Below are 21,047 nucleotides of genomic sequence, written 5' to 3' on the forward strand. Positions count from 1 at the left end.
ACGTTTGCTTAAAAGTATTTCATTCAGTATCAAATTTATTTTCCGTGCAGTTCATAGTACGCTTGTACTACACTGTCGCAGTGTACTAATTTACTATGCAAGACGACTTTGCACTCGATAAATAGATTCTCTAGCAATATTGCGGCCCGAACATATCTAAAATGACTCGGCCTGAAAAGCCTAACAAGACAAATCAATGAGTTATGACACAAAATCGTGGGATTTCAATCAAATGCCAGCCTTTAAATTGACTTAGATTTGGATTTTTTTTCATTATATTTAACTTCGTCTTCTGACAGAAACCTCTCCCTACTCATATGTATCCCCTATTTCCTAAAGAAGATACTAGTCTTTATAACAATATATTATTTGCGCTTACATATATCTAATAGACCTGCAAGAATTCCCCCAAAATCACGCCGCAATTTGGAAAAAGCCGGGTAACAAGTCAGAAATCGTTGTCGCCTTCGGAAGGTTATCGAATTGTATGCTCACAAAACAGCTGACGTCATCCTATCGGCGTAAAAAGCTGTTTAGAAAGAAACAGTCGTCCCACTTTTAACTCTGCAGGACCTTAGATACACCGAATCGAACTGAATGCGCCAATTCACTTTCAATACACACCTGAAATTTAGGCATCCAATCCTAACGCTATGTCGCAGCCAAACCTAGCTAAACTGAGCGGATTTTTTTGAAAACCACTCTTATTGCGCTCTGACGAATACTTCAAGCGCACTCTCAAGTTTCCGGCTAAAAACGGAACTTTAACCGACGGCTAAAATTTAGCTAAATGCTAGTAAATACCGGAACAGTATTGTGGTAAATTTCTTAGCAGGTATTACTGCAGTTGTTATGCGTACATTACGCTATGAAACATGTCGGACGGCATTACTCACGTTGTTCCAGGTTCAAAAACGACTTGACATAGCTTATGATTACGGCGATGTTCGATAATTGACGCAAATCAATGAGAACCCAGACTTTCGGAGTATGTTTGGCTATTTGTAGGTATCTTCAGTTCGTCGTTAGCAATTCGGCAAACAGAGAATTCTGAAGAAAATTTCAATAAATTACCTATTAATTAAAATTAATAAAAAAATATATAATAATAATAATAATAAAATAATTAATGAAAAAAATAAAATAATTAAAATGAAGCATCTCAGGCAATCTGTTTGTTGCTAATAGTCATAATCGGAAGTCCAGTACAAGAGCTACAGGCGCATCATTCACATCTGCTTACGGCACGAGTGATTCTAGCGAGACGGTTGTCCGATAAGTTTGAAAGCAACATTCGCCGCAATAATTAATACGACTATTGCTCAGCGGATGTTTCTTGGTCCTCACCTATAAATCTTCAGTATCTCCTTAATCGCATTTTGAATTACTCGACTTTCCGTGTACGAACCGTATCTGTCTCAATTTATACAGGCGCTCTAAACACTACAAATCGCCAAACGAAATTGTCCTCTTAGATAATTAAGGGATAGGATACAATAAAATCAACTATTTTAGGACTGCTCTTTTATGAATTACAGTTTTATCAGAACTTTTTGCACCTTTGTAATAATATATAATTTGTATAATAATATAATAATTTGCAGCTGAAAAAATCAAATAATGTCATGGATCATTATGTTTATTGGCGATGGCTTATCGCATAGTTGCTTGGAATTCTGCTTCTAGCACTATACTAAAAAAGTGTTTTAAAATAATTTAACGTAGTTTTACCCAGAACGCTATAAAGGGTACACTACTGACATAACTTGAAAGCTTCAATGTTTTTCAGCTTAAAAAAACGCCTTTCAGTCTTCCTCTTTGCTAAGGCCTCTTTGCTTCTACTATGTGTGTAGTTTATATATCATACTTCCATTCACGTATGACATTGTCTCTGTCTCAAGCTTCGTTTAGAAACACTAATAAACTTATGTTATGGATCAATTCCCGGTATACATCAGAGTCTATCTTGTACAAAAGTGATCGAAGTACAATTTCGTAAGTGACGAACAATGCTCATTTTCTATGCACCCCGATTTCTTTTGTCATTATACTCTCTTATCATTATGCTAGCAGAATTTTTGAATGTATTAGTTATGAGTAAAGAAAACAAAGACCAAACAAAAAATACGAAATTTCGCAAGATAATCTTGTTTAACCGTAACGAGACGAGCATTTCCAGCAGTATGTTTCTTTTATTTTAAGAGCACTAGCAATGAGTTTCCTCTTGAAAAGTTGGCTCACGTTGGCATACTGTCGGCAAGGTATCGGCAACCTACAATAAAACATGTAGTTTATTCGATTCTACCCAAGCGGAGGAAATGAACAGAGCTTCAAGCTTTTTAAGGTCGTCGTTGACTTTAAATAAACTCTTTATTGTTAGTGTTCTCTCTCCATAGACTTCTAGTCACTTCATCTGTACAGATCAAGCAAAACCATTAAGAGGAGTCTGTATCGCATCTTCGGGATCACGATACGAACTATTGCGATGCGAACGCCGGCTTCACGCGCAATCGTATATTCTCAGCTCATTAATCTGATAGCTCTATATGATAATATAAGTCAGTTTTACTAATAATAATCAACGGGTTTGTTAGACCCTAATAATCTGTCTCGTTTCCTTTCTTTATGCTGTTGCTCGGCTGTTTAGCTTTTTATTTATTTCGTTCATCGCTTTCTCTCGCTGTTCTACTAATAGACAAACTAAAATCACAGCAAGTCAAGCAAATATGTACTTCACCACCACATCACTTTGCTTTCATTATTATCTTTTGATATATACGGTATCACGATTTCCTTAGCGTCATATATATATATATATATATATATATATATATATATTACGCTGTCAGGCTCATCATGTTCATCGGTCGGTACTAGTAACAAATGAACTTTTTATAATTGGAAATGAAATTTACATTATTTTCAGCTCGACTTTTAATACTGCTTATCATTATCAGCGTCATTTTAAATGGTTTTTGTTCCCTTTCGAACTGATTCCTTTCATATCTTCCGGTTTTATTATGTCATTATAAGGTAGCATTCTAGTTCCGTTGGCTAGTATTATTAGTGTAACTTTATTATCATTATATTATTTTATATTAATAGTATCTTCTTTAATATCTTGCTATTCCGCATTCTGATCTTTACGACTGCATATTTCTACTATTAGACTGTTTCGTGATCTCATTTATTTGCCACAATGAATATATATATGTTATATATGTATATATATATAACAAAGAGAGACTCCTGTAGATATTGTGTATTATTCAGCACCAGTATCTTTGAGATTCTCGTCGTTGTTGTTGCTTATCCTCTCCTACTTTCTACTTAGCATCTTCGTAGCATCATCTTTTCCATGTTATTATACCAACACATCATGGCTCCTATCATCATCATCATCATCATCATCATCATCGCACTGGCATTTTCTCTCGACCCTTACACACCCTACTATCTCTACCCAGACAACGAACTGTGACGTCTTCCTGCCATTTTTGTGGCTTTCGACTACCAAAGTCGATATGGCTGAGTATTTCGCGCCGTACTAACTCAACACCTATCCCCATGCTTGACTAGCGGCTCCAACCACCGGCAACCGGCTGCTTAATAATTCGAGGTCGAGATGATGTACCGTATGATATATGGGTTCCTCTATGGATGCGCTGCCAATTCTTCCTTCTCACCTTTTAACTATACGACCTCTTCCGTACCACCGTACACTCTACAACTTCACCTCGATATATCTATAAGCCTTACGCTCATCTCGACCATTTGGTGTTAACTTAATAAACACCGTCATTTTTGCGTATTATTCTTATTAATGCAATATTACTGCTACTATAAAGTAACACTTCCTATCTACGCGATTGACTATCTTTGCATCTACAGTGTTGACCTACCCTACCGGTTAATCGTCGCTTAAGCATTTCACATACAGTGATTAATAGTAAGTTATTAGCTCGTGTATGCTTTCTGAGATTTCTTGTTTTTTAGCTTAGAAATATTATGTCCTATTGCAGAGTGGTGTGTTGCTGCCTTTTATTAATTTAAATATGCATATAATTACAGATGATTTTTTTCAATGTTTGCACTTTTATTAGATATACGCATCGGTATATAATTTTTCGCTTGACTTTCTTTGAAGTGTATATTCTTTTCTATATATTTTGTCTCTTTCGAATTTCGTCTTGCTTTTTCCATTGTTTTCTTTCTCGTCAGCTGTGCAGTTGGGGTCATTCAAATCGCAGCGGTTGCATACGTCACCGACATCAGCGTTTGCGACAAAACGACTTTTGTGCTAAGGCTATCCGTTAGCAGTTAGTTGGCGTATTCACACTATATGCGATTGATGATTATATTAACTCTACGAGGGCTATCAATCAACGATTATCGCTTTGGTAGCATGTAGCAGAACAGATTTCTTCTTTTCTACAATAACTAGCAAGAAGCTTCCGTCCTTTACTGACACGCTCAACATCTATACTCTTCGCTAGCACAGTGTCCTTATGGCAAATTATCGAAATGAAAACAGACGCTCGCCATTGATTACTTCGCACATATTTCGTTCTCGCACTAACTCTCGTTCGACCTCCCTACTGGTTTCGTTTGTCTCGTCTTTGTTTTGCTGCGCATTTTTCGATTATTTTGCTTCTGCTCGTTTGCTGTAGCTGCTTGTACGCATGCTCAAGCCAACTCGAAGCAGACGCGATAGCTTAGAACTTAATCATCAAGCTTGCTTCCTCGAACTGGTCCTTCCTTTCGCTGCTTGTCGAGCTCAGTTTTGACCTTGTCCTCTAGTGCTCGAATGTCTTCCATTGTCATGCCGTGCCAACGATCGATCCAACAGAACACTTGTCGATGGAAGGTATGAAACAATCTCCTCTCGGTTTTATGAATCATATTCTCGACTATCATCTGGAGACCGAACCACTTGAACTCACAGCGAACCAGCTTGTACGCCGTCATAATGGGTTTCTGGTCCAAATGCCACTTTCCTCGTGTTAAAGGACCTCGACCTGTCTTCTCTGATTGGAACTTTGTCGGGTCTTCAGTCTCCCGATAATCAGATGAGTTCTGTGGCGGTTCAGAGATATCCACATTCACAACTTCGCGCACCTTGAGCTCCTCAGGAGTCAATTCATGCACGTTCTCCTGGCTGCCGTCATCCTGTATGTGCATTGTTTCAATCGATATCATGAAGTTTTGCTTCATATAGTCAGGATTAGTGATTACTGTCTTACAGTAGGGATAAGCATTCCAAGCTTCCTCGTGGATTTCTAGTGCTCCCTTTGGTGCTATCTTTTTAATGACACCCGGCACTTTCGACTGCATATGATATATTTTGTATGTGTACTGTCCTTTGTTATATTTGCCGCCAAGTAGAGGTACCCCATTAAACGGTTCGTTTTTCCGAACTTCCACACCTTCTCCCCCTCCTGTCTCATTCTTCGATGCTTCAGCCACTCCAAAAAGCTGGCCCACCTGATACTCCTCGACGGTTAGTGGTAAAGCCACTCGATACTCCTTAATAAGCATGCTGAGTGCCAATGATTGATTCTTCAACAGAAGCGATTATAGCAAAAGTTGCTGGCCGTCTCCGGGATACCGCACGTGAACTCGCTTGCACTAACTGACGGCTACCGCAGAAATACCAGTCGATGTGAGGTCACACAAGTTGTGTGCTCCAGAAAATAGACGACAACGGCGATAGCTGTAGAAGTTTATTGCTAATTTGCTGTTCGTGACACAGAAAGACACAGACACGTACAAACACACCCGCGTTCACTTGTTGTTCACTGAAGGGGTTCCAGTCGTTATCTACCGTTGTGCGTTTGAATACAATGTATCTATCACGCCAGTGCGGTGCTGCTCTAGTACCTAATAAATAGGCAGGGGGAGTCGGTTCGCCCCGCGTACTGCAGTCGTAATGCGGCACAGTAAGTATGTAGGTCACTTGAACACCGTACGATGACAGTATGCACTCCGCTTCGTTCGCTGATTGTTCTTGAATCCTCGAAATCCAGCGAGGAGATTCAATCGTATCTGCGACACGATATGGCAATAAAATTAAGCTTCACCGGAAGCAACAGCACCTTTAGCACGTCAGCCTACCTTTTTCCCTTTGTTTTACCAACCTGTTTGTTACAACAATACTGCTTTTCGTGTTGCTACTGCGATTGCCTTTCGTTGCAGGTCGATCGGCGACCCTGTTACACACGTCATAGATTATTACAACATAGCACTTGCACAGGGCCAAGCGAAATTAGGATGGAACTAGGCCAAGCCAGAACGGGCTGCTAGACAGACAACCACACGATGGCTGGCGCACGCCGGAGACCTTCCGTTCCGTCACTCAATAGTCGACACGTTCGTGGACGCACGCCTTCGTTGATGTCTGCCGCTGCTGCCGTCTCTCGGTTCCTCGTAGCAGGAAGAAAAGTAGCAACAAACAAAAGGCTCCGCTGTGTTCTCGCCTACTTCTCTGTTCTGTTGGACGTCGGTCTTCGGCTTGTCGAGCCGTCGGCCGAGGCAGTCGCTGCCGGAGCTCCTTCAGCTGCTGCTGCTGCGGCAGTGATACTGCCTCGATGAACGAACGGCCCGTGAATACTATTCAGCGACGAAGGCTCTCGCACAATGACAGTGCCTACGACTGCTAGCTGCCACAATCCACTGCATCCACCCAGTGGCGAAATTTGCTAGTTTGTTTCCTAGTCAGTCAGTCGTTCGTTCGTTCATTCGCTCGCTCGCTCGCCCGCCCGCCCACAGACGTATAGCTCACAGTACTACGCCAAGCTCTCGAGTAGCCAGCCTGCCTCTCTGTGTGCCCAACTTCTTGCCAGTCGCCAACTGCTATTACACCAACCAGCAGCACTAGCCACCTCGCGCTGACACTTAGAACCCTTGATGGATGGCGGCAATGTTGTAACTCATTGCGTCGTCTGCTTACTGCTGCGGGCCCGACGCAGAGCTTCGCAAAAAGCGGCGCGTTTTCGAAACATGGCGCCGCCAAATGTACCCTCTCCACGTTCGACAGCGAAATGCCAGTAGTCGTGGCCGTTGTGCATATCTCCAGTATAAATTGGTGTTCGGTGCGCCATCGGTGCTACTGCTTGTTGCTGATATGGTGTGGCCAACTAATGTGCAATGACTGTTCTATTGGACAGATTATTTAGCAATGGCAATGCTGTCGTATAGCTGACGACTAATGCATCCATTCACAAGGTGGAAAGGGCGATTCTAAAGGGTGGCCAGCAGCTCCGAGCAGCGAGACATCCGTCCCTTCGCCGTTGGCGGTGGTCTGCTGTGGGTGTCTGTATCGGCCTGTCGTGTAGCTTGATACAATTCGAGTCGTCGAATCGTCAAAACGTCTGCTTCGAAATTGATCTTCTTGTTTTTTTGCCGGCGGCGCTGATAATAGTACTACTGCTGTGGACACCTCCTTCGCCGCACCCGTTGCCGCTGTCCTCTTACCGTTGCTGCTGCGGCGGCTGCTACTACTGGCGTTAATGTTATTGCAACTCGTATACTTATTATGTTTGTTTACCTTCCTTACCACCAAAAAGGCCGCTGTTGCTTAGCTGACTTGATTACTGCCGCTTAGTTTGCGCTCGTCCAGCCATCGCTCTGTCCCTCGATAGGAAGTTGCTGTCGTAATGAAAAAGCAGCAGATAGCGACCGCAAGGATTTGCTGGACGAGCGATAGAAGAACGACGACGAGGAATATCCGCTAATACTTGTCTTTTTGCGTCTTTTAAACCGGAGAAAAGCAGGTTTGAGAAGCGGATACTGTGACATACTCGCCCACTCTTTCTGTGGGTGTGTGTGTGTATGCGTGTATTTAGTGTGTAAAAGAGTGTCTATATGTATGAAAGTGTAACAGTTTTTTTTATCTATCTTGTTTTGACCTCACGGACCGTCGGCGTAATTACTACTAACGAGGTTCAAGAATAGCTTGAGTCTCATGAACGCAACGACACAGAGATTTGAGTTATTGAGTTTCGGCTATGTGTGTTCGTTAGCTGGCGTTGCATTCGCTACGGATTCGTGTGTTGTGCCCCATTGTATAATAGGATTCCGCCACGGTTTGCCATCTCGTCGTTCCTCTGTGTTGCCGTTCGCCGTGAACCTCTGTGGCGACAGTTTTACAGTTACTAAAACCGCTCTATCGGTAATATCTTCGCGTTGTTGTAATAGAAAATTGTCTCGCACGCTTGTATCTGTGTGTTCGCTTGCCGCGTAAAGCGGCCTACGATGAGTAGTCGACACGTTGAGTCGGACGCATTTCGGGACTTCGCCTAAATCTTGTCGTTGTGTTTTGTGTTTTACACAATTGTCGTCGAATTTTGCAGCTCTACCAACCCCTCTGTGAGTCAGACCAACTTCCTCTAATTCTAATATCACGACATCATGACGTAATGAGCACCCTTTCTTCGCGCTGTGCTTATCGGACAATTCGACGGTCACTGTTAAACCCTGGTTTATGGCACTGAAATTTAAGAGTATTGAAGCGTTTTATTCGTAATACTCGGGTCAGTTAGAACTGGTTATTTGGACGTGAACATTAGACAAAAGGGCACAGGGAAACAACGGGTTGATTACTCATTCAAACGCTCAAAATTTTGCTGAGTGAACGAGTATGGATTATAGATTGGATGAGACCTGTTTCTATTTTGAAGAAGTGATTGCGCATTTATCATTGTTTATTTGTTCTATAAAATACAAAGACAGCGCCTCGGAAGCGAAAGTTGCTTTTCTCAAAAACGTAGAAAATAACCTAAAGAGAACCATATCATTGTGTCGGTCGCATTGTCCTTTTTTTTAACGAGCTAGAAGCTTCTGCCACTTTTTTCCGTCTTGAGCTAATTTTATTACATTTTATACCCAGTGTCTGTGGGAGACGTCCACTTATTCCTAGATAGATCAATCTATAGGCATGCTTTTTACGCTTCAGTGACTGCAGCTTTGGATCTGGAATCACTTAGATCTTCGGTACATGTTGGTGTTGACTAAGAATATTTAGGTGTCTACGGTTTTTTACGAGTGATCTTCAAAGTAGATGATGAAACAGTTTACCAACAACGAGCAACTGAGCTACGAAAATGTCGTAAAAATTGCAGCGATAAATATTTTGTTACATTGGTTGATTGTTCGGCTAGCAACAATCAAAAAAATATACTACACAATTATTATGGTTATTATAATGAGATTTTTATACTATTATAATGTATAATTCTCACATTGTGTTACTGATGGGCCTTGCTATAGTTGTCGCCAACTTTCCAATGCAATGGATGCTGAGTATTTTGATTATAGACACTAAAAGAACTGTGAGAAGCTCGTGTCTGTGGCGGTATCCCAGATCCCGGTGCTGCTTATTGTATAAGCTGTGAAATCATGCTTTATTGATAGTTATCATTACAGTCCAGAAAGCACGTATACGCATTTCTGCATTGCTTTATAATTCGACTATGTCTAGGCTCGCAAGTAGTTTCGCATCGAGTCAAACCATGACCCAAGAAATTATTTCGATTGGCTTTTCTACGGTAGGTTCACGCAGTCAACTAATAAGTATAGTGTAATAATGGATGCACGAAGTCGGTCGTAGAAGAAAAAATATTATTGTTATGGCGTCTTGTCATAAAATATAAAATTCTGTCTAAGCCAATACTGATGCAGTGTAAGAAATTATAAACGATTCATAAGAGAAAGTGAATCAATTTTTGACGTCCATATTAGCCAATAATGATAATAGCAAAGTTATTGAGTAATAATTTATATTAAGTGTTCTCTAATTAATTATCATAGGACCTGAACCTGTAAGTTATAGACTATATAACCGACGAAGTATTTGTAATAATCAAAGCAATGACGCATTTCAGTGTTTTGACGAGTAGGTTATATATTTCATTTTGAGTAGCAATATGTAGAAGCCCAGCAGTTCTGCTTCGATCAAGAGCTATCCAATCAGGCTCTTCATGTGCAACTTCATTTGAGCTTTATTTTATAGATATGCAAAGTGTCTGCATGAAAACATAAGCGAAATTTAATTTTAATAAACGGTTATTAGGAGAAATAATACATAAATAAAAAAGGTGGTTAGAAGGACTGATAGCATTTTTTGAATGATCGCTAGCTAAGTAAAGCGAATGCTGTCTAATCTGATCTTATTTTTATTTTATCACTGAGGGCCTGTTTTCCTGCTATTATGTGCTATCCTGATCATGCGGACCGACGCTGTCTAAAAAGAAAGTGAACTGAGAACCAAGTAGCAGTAACCTTTTTTAACTTCCAGTTCAACTACATTTCGAACATTTCGTTGCTAATACAATATGTGTATGAAACCGTTAGTACATAATTGCAAACGTATGTTGAAAAAACTACTGCTTAATCTAGGTCGGTTTCACAGTAGTCATACCTCGTGTAAATGCCGACGAATCTTAAACGGTGTGGTCTCTATGATTTTCTAGATCAAAACGAACCATTTGGAATCGCGACCAATAAAATACCTAAATATGACTGTTATCAGCGAACCCGACGAACCCTGAAATTCACTAACTTTGAGTTACACGCCACTAGTAGACAAAATTCGGCTGGTAAGTACTTCAGTGTTCTAAAAACTTGTTCGCTCCAGGAGAAATGAGCTCAAAAAAAATATTTATTAGTCTCGAAAATCGACGTTCAGTCGCAGCGTTGCAAAGATTAATCAAAGACTAGTGAAGATATTAGCAAGAAATCTTTACGCGAAAGCATTACGTGAACGGTGCAAACGTTTCAAAAACGGAAATTACAGTGGCTGACGAGCGGGTGACCAGTTGTTGGGACTCGGCAAAAACACTGGCAACAGATTAGGCGAAGGAATGGGGTCACCTTGGAGAGAATCGAGTTGGGTGGCAGTGTGGAGTAGGTAATGACAATAGTTGCAACAGACATCAGAGATATCTGCTGATATTTGGCGACAACGAAACAATGAATGCAGTCCACTGTCTTGAGTTCCTAAAAGACTCATTCCACGACGATCGTAGGCAGGTAGTTTGCGTGCTTAAGGCTAACGCCGAGCCTCATCGGCATATCTCAACTATTTCCCGGATTGAACAGAGGAGCATCCAACATTCGCTCTTATCCGTTCATTCTCCCGATCGAAGTCCATATGACTGTTGGACTCCATGCCTCAGTAAGGGCAACTGGCGGGCAAGCTTATTTCACTGTAGACTTACGTTGAGGAGTTTAGGAAAAAAAATTGTCGAAAAACTGCCAAAGCGGCGAAGTATGTAAAAATGCAGTAGAGTATTAAAATGATCATTTTATTTCAGTTAGTTAAAAAGTTATTTCATTTCTAAATCCGTCGAATTCGCTCATAACAGCCTAATAGATGTTTGAACATCGCCTTTGACCTTTGTCTCTGATCACTTGTACAATGTGCATGATTCCAAGTACAAAACAGATTTTAATATCACCTGATGAGAGTATGTCTATGATATCTACGATGAAAGTAATTTCTATCAAGATATCAATATACAGTTTAAATTTAAGGGTTCTTACATGAATATATTTTTATAAAATGTAATATGGTTAATTTACGGTTTTATTTTCAATTAACATGCAGCGATTTATGTAGTTACGAAATAAAAAATAAAAATTTTATAAGCTTACAAGGAAGGGTAATGCCGCATCTTGTCATCTATTGTATTTCTCTATCCGAGTTTCTGCTTATTTATAGACACACATACAGGAGCTTGTTCTGGAAGCATTATTCTAAATTTATCCCCATCAGGCCGACTTAGCTCTTTCACGTATATCTGCCACTTGAGTTGTCCTGTGTTCTAGGCTTTTGTTCAAGTTGCGAAGTTTGCTACTACTTTAAGGTGCAGGCATTACCTGCCAGAATATTAGGAAGTCGATATCCATTCGTTGTTACATATGCTGCATGGGCCCTTAATGTTGACTTCGCTAGCTCCTGGAGGGCTTTGTCAGCAAGTAACCTACACACGTGCTTGAGTAACGCAACCGTCGATAGAAGTGCTGTTGGTTGTGCTGCTTTATTCAGTCAGCTCTCATCCAAAAACGAGAGGCAAATCGGATAAACGTAGCATACGTCAGTATCTGTCGGACCTCGTATCTTTTAACTTTGTAGTAATAATCGATAATAATTACTCCATTCATACATCCATTAAGACCAATTCTCACTCGCAATTCGACTTAAGTAACGAGGTGGCGAATATGTTACATTTGTTGCCGCATTCTGTTTGCGTTCAATGAAGGTTATAAGCATAGAAGACGCGATTACGATACATATGATAAATTTATTTTCTATGATATATATATTTCTCAATTATTTTAAATGTAAGTCAATTTGGCAAGCCTTTAAACAAAGCTTGTAATAGCAAATACATTATGGAAATTTTTCCTGCCTGAAATTTTTCACCTGAATAAATATTCGTAGCACTAGCTTTATTAGAGTATGCTGTTACAAAAGCGAGTCTCAGTAGTAACAAGCTGTGCGCCTTTGGTTTGTTTGATATTAGTGTTTATATCAGCATTCTATAGAACTACATCCGTTTTCGAAACTGAGGATTTGTTTCCTTTCCGTGAGTTTTTAGGACACAAACTGATTGACTGAATGTAGTCGTGTTGCTGCTACTACCGTATTTACTGCGGCAGCGTGGCTTAAATGACAAACGACCGCCCAATGTGGCTGATCTACTCTGGATCTATTACTCAAGAGGGTTGTCGAGCTCAATCTGCTTCTCGCCCCAAGCCCTAGTTTCGCCTATCTTCTTCTTCAGTACTCAATTCGATATTGGTGTTGCCACTGGTCCGTCACCACTCGTAGTGTCCTTACGGCTGTTACTTAATTCTGTCGCAGTGTTTTTGCTTAGGAAGGTGCTTAAGTTTAGCATGTTATATGCCCTGGTGGTAACGGAACGGGTGATTATTTCTGAAAGTGGTCTTGGTTATTAGACCAAAGTGGGGTAGCCAGTTTGATAAACCGCAAACATTGCCAGCGTAAGTTCGCACTGCGTTAGTTGCGGACAGACGATGGCAAGAAGGCGGATAGCTGCGCCAGCAAGATCAGGCACCGCCCATTGGTGAAGAAGAACAACATTGGTTCTCTTGCCGGGCACGCTAAAGTAGATCGTAAATAATCGAATCTTATGGGACATCGGCATGTAACGTCCGTATCACGTCAAACAGAAATTGTACGCCATATTATGGAATGAGATGAAGTACGCGTGCAAGTGCCATATATTAGTACACTAATTAGTCGAAATCAAGCAAATGACTTTCAATGAGTTCAATATTGTTTTTACATTTACCGGTGTGTGAAGCTTTATTTCTGTCGGATATGCAATTGGAAGCAATGTTTCAACTAGGACAACGTCGATAACTGCGAACCGCTAAGTTTAATTTCACTAATGATCTTTCACCGATTTTGAGCATATTGCATACTCGTTAATACTGCATAAAACGGATATTTGCTTATCGATAAACGGAACGGAGAATTTCACGTGTGAATTACTTTGGTTGCAAATTTGATACAAAAAAGCAATTAGAAAAGACATGTACTGCATGCAGTATCATAAAAATAAAAATCTTTAACTGTGGGTCAGTTGTATAATTTTTTATCACTTATGAACTAAAAATGGAGCAACGATATTACTAACTGAATATGAATCATCGAAAGTTGGGGGTGGATCCCAAGAGATCTTCGCCAATCGCCATTATTACATTCGTTAATCATGCCAGTTACATGTATCACTCCGAGCAGATGCTATATGTAAATGCCCAATGATACTAATTTGAACAACGAACGACTTTTAAGTCACGGTCCTGCATAGTATTGCATATGGTTCTGAAACGTGATGTAGTATGATAGTTTAGGCGACGTTTTGGTGGTATACAGTAATAAATCTGGTAAGAATGATACAGAAGAAATCTTTGTCAACAATATATGCACAAAACTGAAATAAAAATCTAACACTGTCAGTTTGGAACCTCGTGAAAACGTGTCTGGTTGGGCCTGGTCCTCTGTTAACATACCCAATCTCTTGCTTCTCGATTAGGTTTAATTGGACTGCAACAAAGCTGTGGCTTCTAAAGCTTACTCCGACGAGCGCTTTACCAACAATAGCCGCACTGGCAACAGCTACATTGACAAATGGAACTCTTCCTCCCCTTCGTAATGTATTCTTAAGGGAGATGAAACATTGCTAATGCGAGAATCCTTCCAATGGAAAAACCGCTAGGTCCCCTCACTTTCCAAAATCGTGCATGTTATGAAGGGTTCCTTTGTGACTGGCGAAAAAAGCAGAGAAAAAGGAGTTTGCTCAAATAATCCTATCTCGTTGCTTTTTTTTTAGCATCTTGACCTCTTGTAGGGTCTATATGTGTAATCGAGTATATTTACCAAACAAAACAAGACAGCAGGAGTGTGGTTTATAGTTGTACGCATCTCTGAATGAAATTTTGTTAACGCACCGTCTATGAATCGGAAGTCTATAGAGCTATTATGAGTAACAATTCTCCGCAGCTTTATTATTCGTTATTTATCCACAAGCAGCGGAAAAGCCTTCAATTTGGATGATGGTAAAAATTTTTATGTAAAAGGCTGCTTAAAGACAAGAAAGCCTAAAAACAAGCCGCGGCTTAGATCTTTACGAGTGCATTCTGGACAGGCTGCGAGGGTCGCCACCGCATTGGGTAAGATTGCAACGAGAAACTCTTTCGAAGAAACCAGAGTTACTCGAAAGAATGAAACCTTTGGTCGATTTCAGTTTAGGACAGTTCGGCAGCGATTGCTGAATGCGCAGGAAAATTAAAATGCGTACTATTGAAATTCATGTTTACTCTTACAAAATACTAGAAAAGTATTTTCACTGCGGCACCCAAGAAATTGTTTACAGTAGTTGAACCGTTTTATTTAAATCACATATTTTTTCATCAGATTCTTGGATATTTCGCAGAGAGCATTTTTTGTGTCGTTAATAAGTTTAATACTAGGCGATCTAAGAAATATTAGAAAGCACCGAGAGAAGTATTTTTATATATATTAAAATAGAAAAATAGTCATACATTAATACTCACATTTCATAAGAGTAATTGTAGCCCCTCTCCTAGACAACCGTTATAATATTGTCGCTCAGTAATGTTAAACGGGGCATGAGGTTATTTATACCACAGGCCGTAGGATGCCTGAAGAACGTGTAGATTCCCTCTGAGCCAACCGTCTTCCGGACTTCTCGCTTGTTTGCCGTATCATCCATCAACCCGAGACTACACCTCTATGTCCCGGGAGCATCCTCGAAGCAGCTTTTTTTCTACGACTTACAGTACTACCGTGGCTTGCGGCGTTAGAAGACATTTTTAGCACAATAACGATGGTGGCGTTCGCACGCTATTATCAAGAACTAGTTTTTGCGAGACTATTCTAATTAGACTGTAAGCAAACTACGTAATGGTTGTGCGTGCCAACGGCGTTATTCTTTTTTCAGTTTCATGTGAGCAAAAGAAAAGATTGTTTATTGTTCCTTAGCACATTTTCTAAGAGCGGGTTTTGTCGAACGAATGGAACGAACCAACCGTTCGTGACCATCGATATTGAAGTATACTTCCAGAAGTACATAGTATTACCCGTGATAACCGTATGATTGCAACTTTTGCTCGCTAATTATTATTATTATTACTTATGAAATATCGATATTGTACACCTACCCTATACATATGTAATTTGACTGCACCATTAGATTTAGCATAGTCCATGTCATATACTAATTTAATCTTTCGTATTTGTATTCTGTTTCTATTGCAGAATGAGCTTACTGCGTACACATTTTCGAGTAGGCTTTCTCTGGGAAGAGAAGACAATGCCCAGAAAACCATCGTCGATATTAGAGCTATGATCAACGTAGCGCACGCTGTAGTCAGCACAGCGGCTTTGTCGAGGAAGCATACAGGCGCGCCTGGCGGCAGCATGATGTCCTCATATGATTCACCATAGCCCTGATTAATTTCGCGTTCTGTTTGTCCTTAGTCTAACGGTAATGAGTTTGGCCACTGCTTTCTGTAGAAGTTTGACAGACATACACACTATAGAGAAAAAAAGAAGAAGATAGCAGTATCTTTTTCTAAGCACGTGAGTATTTTAGGCGTGTTACTGAATCTCGCAAGCCGCCTAGCACCTGAACTGCAACGTCCAGCTTTCGTTGCTGCATAGCTAAAGAATCAACGTGTAGACAGAAAGGTAGCCGTAACTATACGGTATATACTGTTGTATGCTAGACGCAAGAGGAGAGATTTGACACGTACGTATGTATCCCAAACTCAAAAAATTGGCCTAAATAGTATTTTCGACAAATACGGCCACTAACTTCTGCTCAGTGACTCAACCACATCCCAGCAAGTGTTCGTCAGTGTTTGTCAGTTAGACAGCTTAGAGAAGTAGAACACTCAACGAAGCCATCGAGGTTTGACCGGAAATCAGTCTGCTTCGTCTAATCTGAACTCATATCTCCCTTGAATCACCGTTGTGTTGTCTATACGTTTGTTACTGTTGTTATCATCGTAACTCTAGAGCATATAAAAAAAGGAGTTGAGATGCAGTCGTCAGTGAAGACCCCAGGCAGCGTGGCCCCTTCCGGCCGCCCCATCAAATGTGTGGTCGTGGGCGATGGTACCGTGGGAAAGACGTGCATGCTGATCTCCTACACCACTGACTCCTTTCCAGGTAAATAGATAGTCTGTCACCATTATCGTTATGTCTGATGGTAGGTTGAGCTACACTTATATTATGTATTAGAAAAGGAGATAATAACAACAATCACAAAACGATATAGTTTCTGCCGTCTTTTTCCTAAATTTACTTTAATTTTCGTTTATCGTAAATGAGCACGATTATACTATACTTCTAAATTTCTCAACTAGTCTCTTTCGTTTGCATGTGTAATATTTAAAAAATATTCGTATCTCCAATTGAGACGACACTGCTGAATGATTTAGTAAAATTGGGTACTATAATATTTTTGTATGCGACACGTTCCTGAGCAATGAATTCCGCAATCATTCAGTGTGCCTGCTTGCTTTAGCAAGTTTATCGGCTAACAGGTAGAGAGCTGCTGAACTGAAAGTTAGTAGAGCTCCAGCTAAGAACTTGCTGAGAAAATGTTGATCACACTGTCACTCGCTTTTATGATCTGCTTTTCCAGGAGAGTACGTGCCAACGGTGTTCGACAATTATTCAGCAGCAATGATGTGCGATGGAGTGGCGGTCTCTCTTGGCCTTTGGGACACGGCAGGGCAGGAGGACTACGATAGGCTGCGGCCTCTTTCCTATCCACAGACTGACGTATTCCTCGTCTGCTATTCGGTTGTCAGCCCCTCGTCATACGATAACGTGCTAAGTAAGTGGCAACCAGAAATCAAGCATCACTGCCCCGACGCGCCAATCATTCTCGTCGGAACGAAGACCGATCTACGCGATGACAAAGAAGCGTTGCAGCAATTATATGAGCAGGGCATCACTGGGCCGATACGACGTGAACAGGGCCAAAAATTGGCCGGAAAAATAAGAGCCGTCAAGTATCTCGAATGTTCGGCTCTGACACAACGGGGCCTTAAACAGGTGTTTGAAGAGGCTGTACGGGCTGTCCTTAAACCCGAACCGTACAAGCGCCAGCCGAAGAAGTGCGCTCTCATGTAAAAATGGGGAAAGGGAATATGGTCAACAGAACCCGAACGAGGTCTATTACACTACCCATATCTAGATAAAATGTAATGATAATACAAAGATTGACATATGTGAGGCAACAGCATCGGCGGCCATTTGAAGTAGTTCCGTTGTTGTGGTTGTTTGCACAACGTAAGCAACCACACTACATTTCAATTCAGGGTCGCGTAATTATTGTAGATCAATCGTTTGACACGAGATGGGTGCAGGAGAGAACAAAAGAAATAGGAAACAACACAAAGTGTCAGCAAGTGGAAAATGTCCTGCGGGAAAACCAACTATGACTGAATCGACCAGATTAAGTAGGTAGTTGTAATGAGTGTTTGTAATACTAACAAAGGCTGTATATGACTGTTGGGAGTTATGGACACTCGCTAAGAGATACGACACGATTTGATACAAAACTTGAGCAGACTCTGCGATGTGTTTGCTTTTCCGAAAAGGCTTCAGTTATCGATTGTGGATAATGAGCCATAAATAAAACATGTTTGAGCGATCTCTGGGTGGGCGTTCTGAGAACTGGAAAAAGTAATAAGAAGGAGACTGTACTATTAGAAATGTAGGTAGAGAGTTTTAAATGATCTTAAGAGTCCGATAATAAAATCCTAAGCGTTTGTATGATCTAGGCTGATTCAGCAATCCGCCCGAGGGCTGCGCTATATAAATGCTGTAGGAATGAGCAGCTAAGGAAACTGTCTAAATGTGGCTAAACTAAACAGCTTAATACCAATCGAATACTAACTGTTATAAATGGAAGGGGATAATCATGATGAGCACGGCGAACTTAACATCTCAGTCAGAACACTTTCTCTCAAACCTGGCCTAGCTATTACTGTCATTGGTAACTACGTACAACATTAGACCTGACTAGGGAAGCAAACAGCTATCCTTCTCACCAGTCAAGGTTAGCATATAGTCCTGATAATGTGATGAAAATGCAGGAGTTGCGTCTGCAAAGTACACAAACACAAATGACCGTTAATATGGCGACTCGATGGGCGAGAAATGTTGAAGTGACAGATGTATCCCTCTTCGTGATAATAACATATTTTGATATGCACAGATAAATATACTATTATAGAAAAGCGAATCGTAAGAGTAACAGGCGTAGACATGAGAGGAGCTGTCGATTACGTGAATGAAAGTAAATTGCCAGGTGATTGCTAATGAGCAGTGGGGCAGGGTATATACAGTAAAAACAGATGTAGCTATCGCCGTATATGGACTTGTGTGTACTGGCGAAGAAATGCTCTATATCGATGTAGACATACGTCAGCCATTGTACACCGCGACGATAGGAAAGCATCCTATTACATTCATAAGTTCCTGGCCTCCTTCTTCCTAAACTACGTTTGTGTTTCCATTAACGTATCAAAAGATCCACTAAATAAGCTTGATAATTAATTTTAAGGCTAACTAACTTTGTGACGCACATAACCCTGCAAAGCTTACATAGCTTCTTTTACCTGGCACTGTTTAGTATCCTCACTATACAATAAGAAACTTATTGACTCGTTAGTACTACGATTATTGATATCATTATTATTACAAAGAGTCTCAACTTGTCTAGCTGCTCTTCTTTAATTCGATACTCTATCGATATGTGCGTACCACATGATGGCTGGGCATTGACGGACAAATGTGAAATACGGATATCAGCCATGGAACGACACACCACAAATCAACAACGTATAAAAAGAAAATCGATTACTGTATTTCTACGACGACGCGTTCATGTAACTTCAAAATCAACAACACTAAAACAAATCATCACTTTTTTCTACGCATTTGCTACAACATCAACGTGCTGCAGTGTAATTCAGGTCTTGATAAAGAAATCGTTTTCTCAGTGTTGAGAATGATGACTGGTGCATTTGTCAGTGATATGCTTTGTACCATAGTAACAATACTACTAAGAGGAACTTGATCGACAGAAAATGAAAATGCAATTGAGTGTATATGTGTAGTCTACCTCGCATACTTCGGCCCCGATCTGTGATGCGGGTGGGTGTACTGCTACAATATGGAAATTAAAATATTTTGAAAAAATGAAAATTTCTTGCATGAATGGGAATTGATAATGTAGAGCGTTACTCTTTATGTAATAAGAGGCTTCTCCACCATGCACTGTCGGCATTTAATTATATATGCCATTATTATCATTATTTATGAGATACATTGCATTACGTATTTAAACATATTATTTCTCAGCGAATATATACATGTAAACCGAGTAAGTGTATGGTAATTGTTTGTCAGCGAATGCGCCTATTCTGTCTGAAGTAGTGGGCCTTCATACGCCTACACACTTCGCCGTAATCGTTATTATTACTCTTTTAATTTGTCATGTTCGAAAACACGCCTGCCTGTTGATGCAAACTGGATGGAACGATATCCTACAAAAAAAAAACGCTAGCTTGGGATTATTATTTGAGTTAACAGCAGCGGCATAACCTAGAAGAGTGACGATACGGTATGATTTATGGACAGTAATAAATAATAATTTCACAATAATAGTATAACATGAAGAAGTAAAACGATCGGATGGTGCAAATGTAGAGCTCTTCAGGAACGAATCTGTTCTTCTTGACGATATAACAAATATATTGATAACAACAATAATATTATTACAATTGATATTGACAAATACAAAATATCAATACAAATGTACTAATATATTATACAAGACTGTTTTCTTTGGGAATACAGAAATATAGTATTTTCCAAAAATTTAAAATTCCGAAGAATCCATTTTATTCTATTTGGAAAAAAGTTAGGTGATAACACTAGGCAGATGCTAAATAGCTATTTCAATTCATCTCATGCATATATTAGGCTAAAATATTCGACGTTTTCCCCCCTAAGTATTTCGTATCCTTTCCCAACTCATTTTGCAGTCACACATCTAATTTGAATCATAAATTTACTCATTGCTCTGGAGGGCTGGCCGGTGCCACCACGCAACGAAATATGCTTCCGCACCTAGATATCCAGGTGTTTTTGAGTGTCAAACAAAAACACGGTACCGCCAAGCTATCAAAAATATGCATATGTGCGTCTAAACTGAGCAAAACTGCTGTGGCAACAGTTACGTTGGCATGTGCCATATTTGTCTCAATTCCTAATTATTATGAGTCAACTGACCTAATGCTTCCGTCATCAATTATCACCACTAAAGCTGACGTTTGAAGCATGGCACTGTTGTAAAAAACGTGTTTTTAATCGAGTTAAGAGTATTTCATAATGCAATCACAAATGAAGCACAATGTGTATTTTTTTTTATGAATATAAATTTATTTCTTTTGCGCGCTGTTCTCTTTTTACT

At 40.2% G+C, this 21,047-nt stretch overlaps 2 protein-coding genes across 3 annotated transcripts; one reads left to right on the forward strand and one right to left on the reverse strand.

Annotated features, from left to right (window-relative positions):
* Nucleotides 1–2,335: 2,335 nt before the first annotated feature.
* vib (phosphatidylinositol transfer protein vib) lies at nt 2,336–6,913 on the reverse strand. The gene has a single exon (XM_022855815.2). The coding sequence runs from the start codon at nt 5,536–5,538 to the stop codon at nt 4,723–4,725; it is 816 nt and encodes a 271-aa protein (XP_022711550.1). The 5' UTR covers nt 5,539–6,913; the 3' UTR covers nt 2,336–4,722.
* Nucleotides 6,914–7,243: 330 nt separating this feature from the next.
* Nucleotides 7,244–20,408, forward strand: Mtl (Rac family small GTPase Mtl). 2 transcript variants are annotated; one of them, XM_022855816.2, is made up of 3 exons: nt 7,244–8,367; nt 15,809–16,723; nt 17,202–20,408. In XM_022855816.2, the coding sequence occupies exons 2-3, from the start codon at nt 16,594–16,596 to the stop codon at nt 17,693–17,695; spliced, it is 624 nt and encodes a 207-aa protein (XP_022711551.1). In that variant the 5' UTR covers nt 7,244–8,367; nt 15,809–16,593; the 3' UTR covers nt 17,696–20,408. The 2 variants fall into 2 exon arrangements, with proteins under 2 accessions (XP_022711551.1, XP_022711552.1); XM_022855817.2 differs by having other exon boundaries at nt 7,244–7,772.
* Nucleotides 20,409–21,047: the final 639 nt, after the last annotated feature.

This window comes from Varroa jacobsoni, unplaced genomic scaffold (genome assembly GCF_002532875.2).
Source record: "Varroa jacobsoni isolate VJ856 unplaced genomic scaffold, vjacob_1.0 scaffold_231, whole genome shotgun sequence".
Taxonomy (NCBI): domain Eukaryota; kingdom Metazoa; phylum Arthropoda; class Arachnida; order Mesostigmata; family Varroidae; genus Varroa; species Varroa jacobsoni.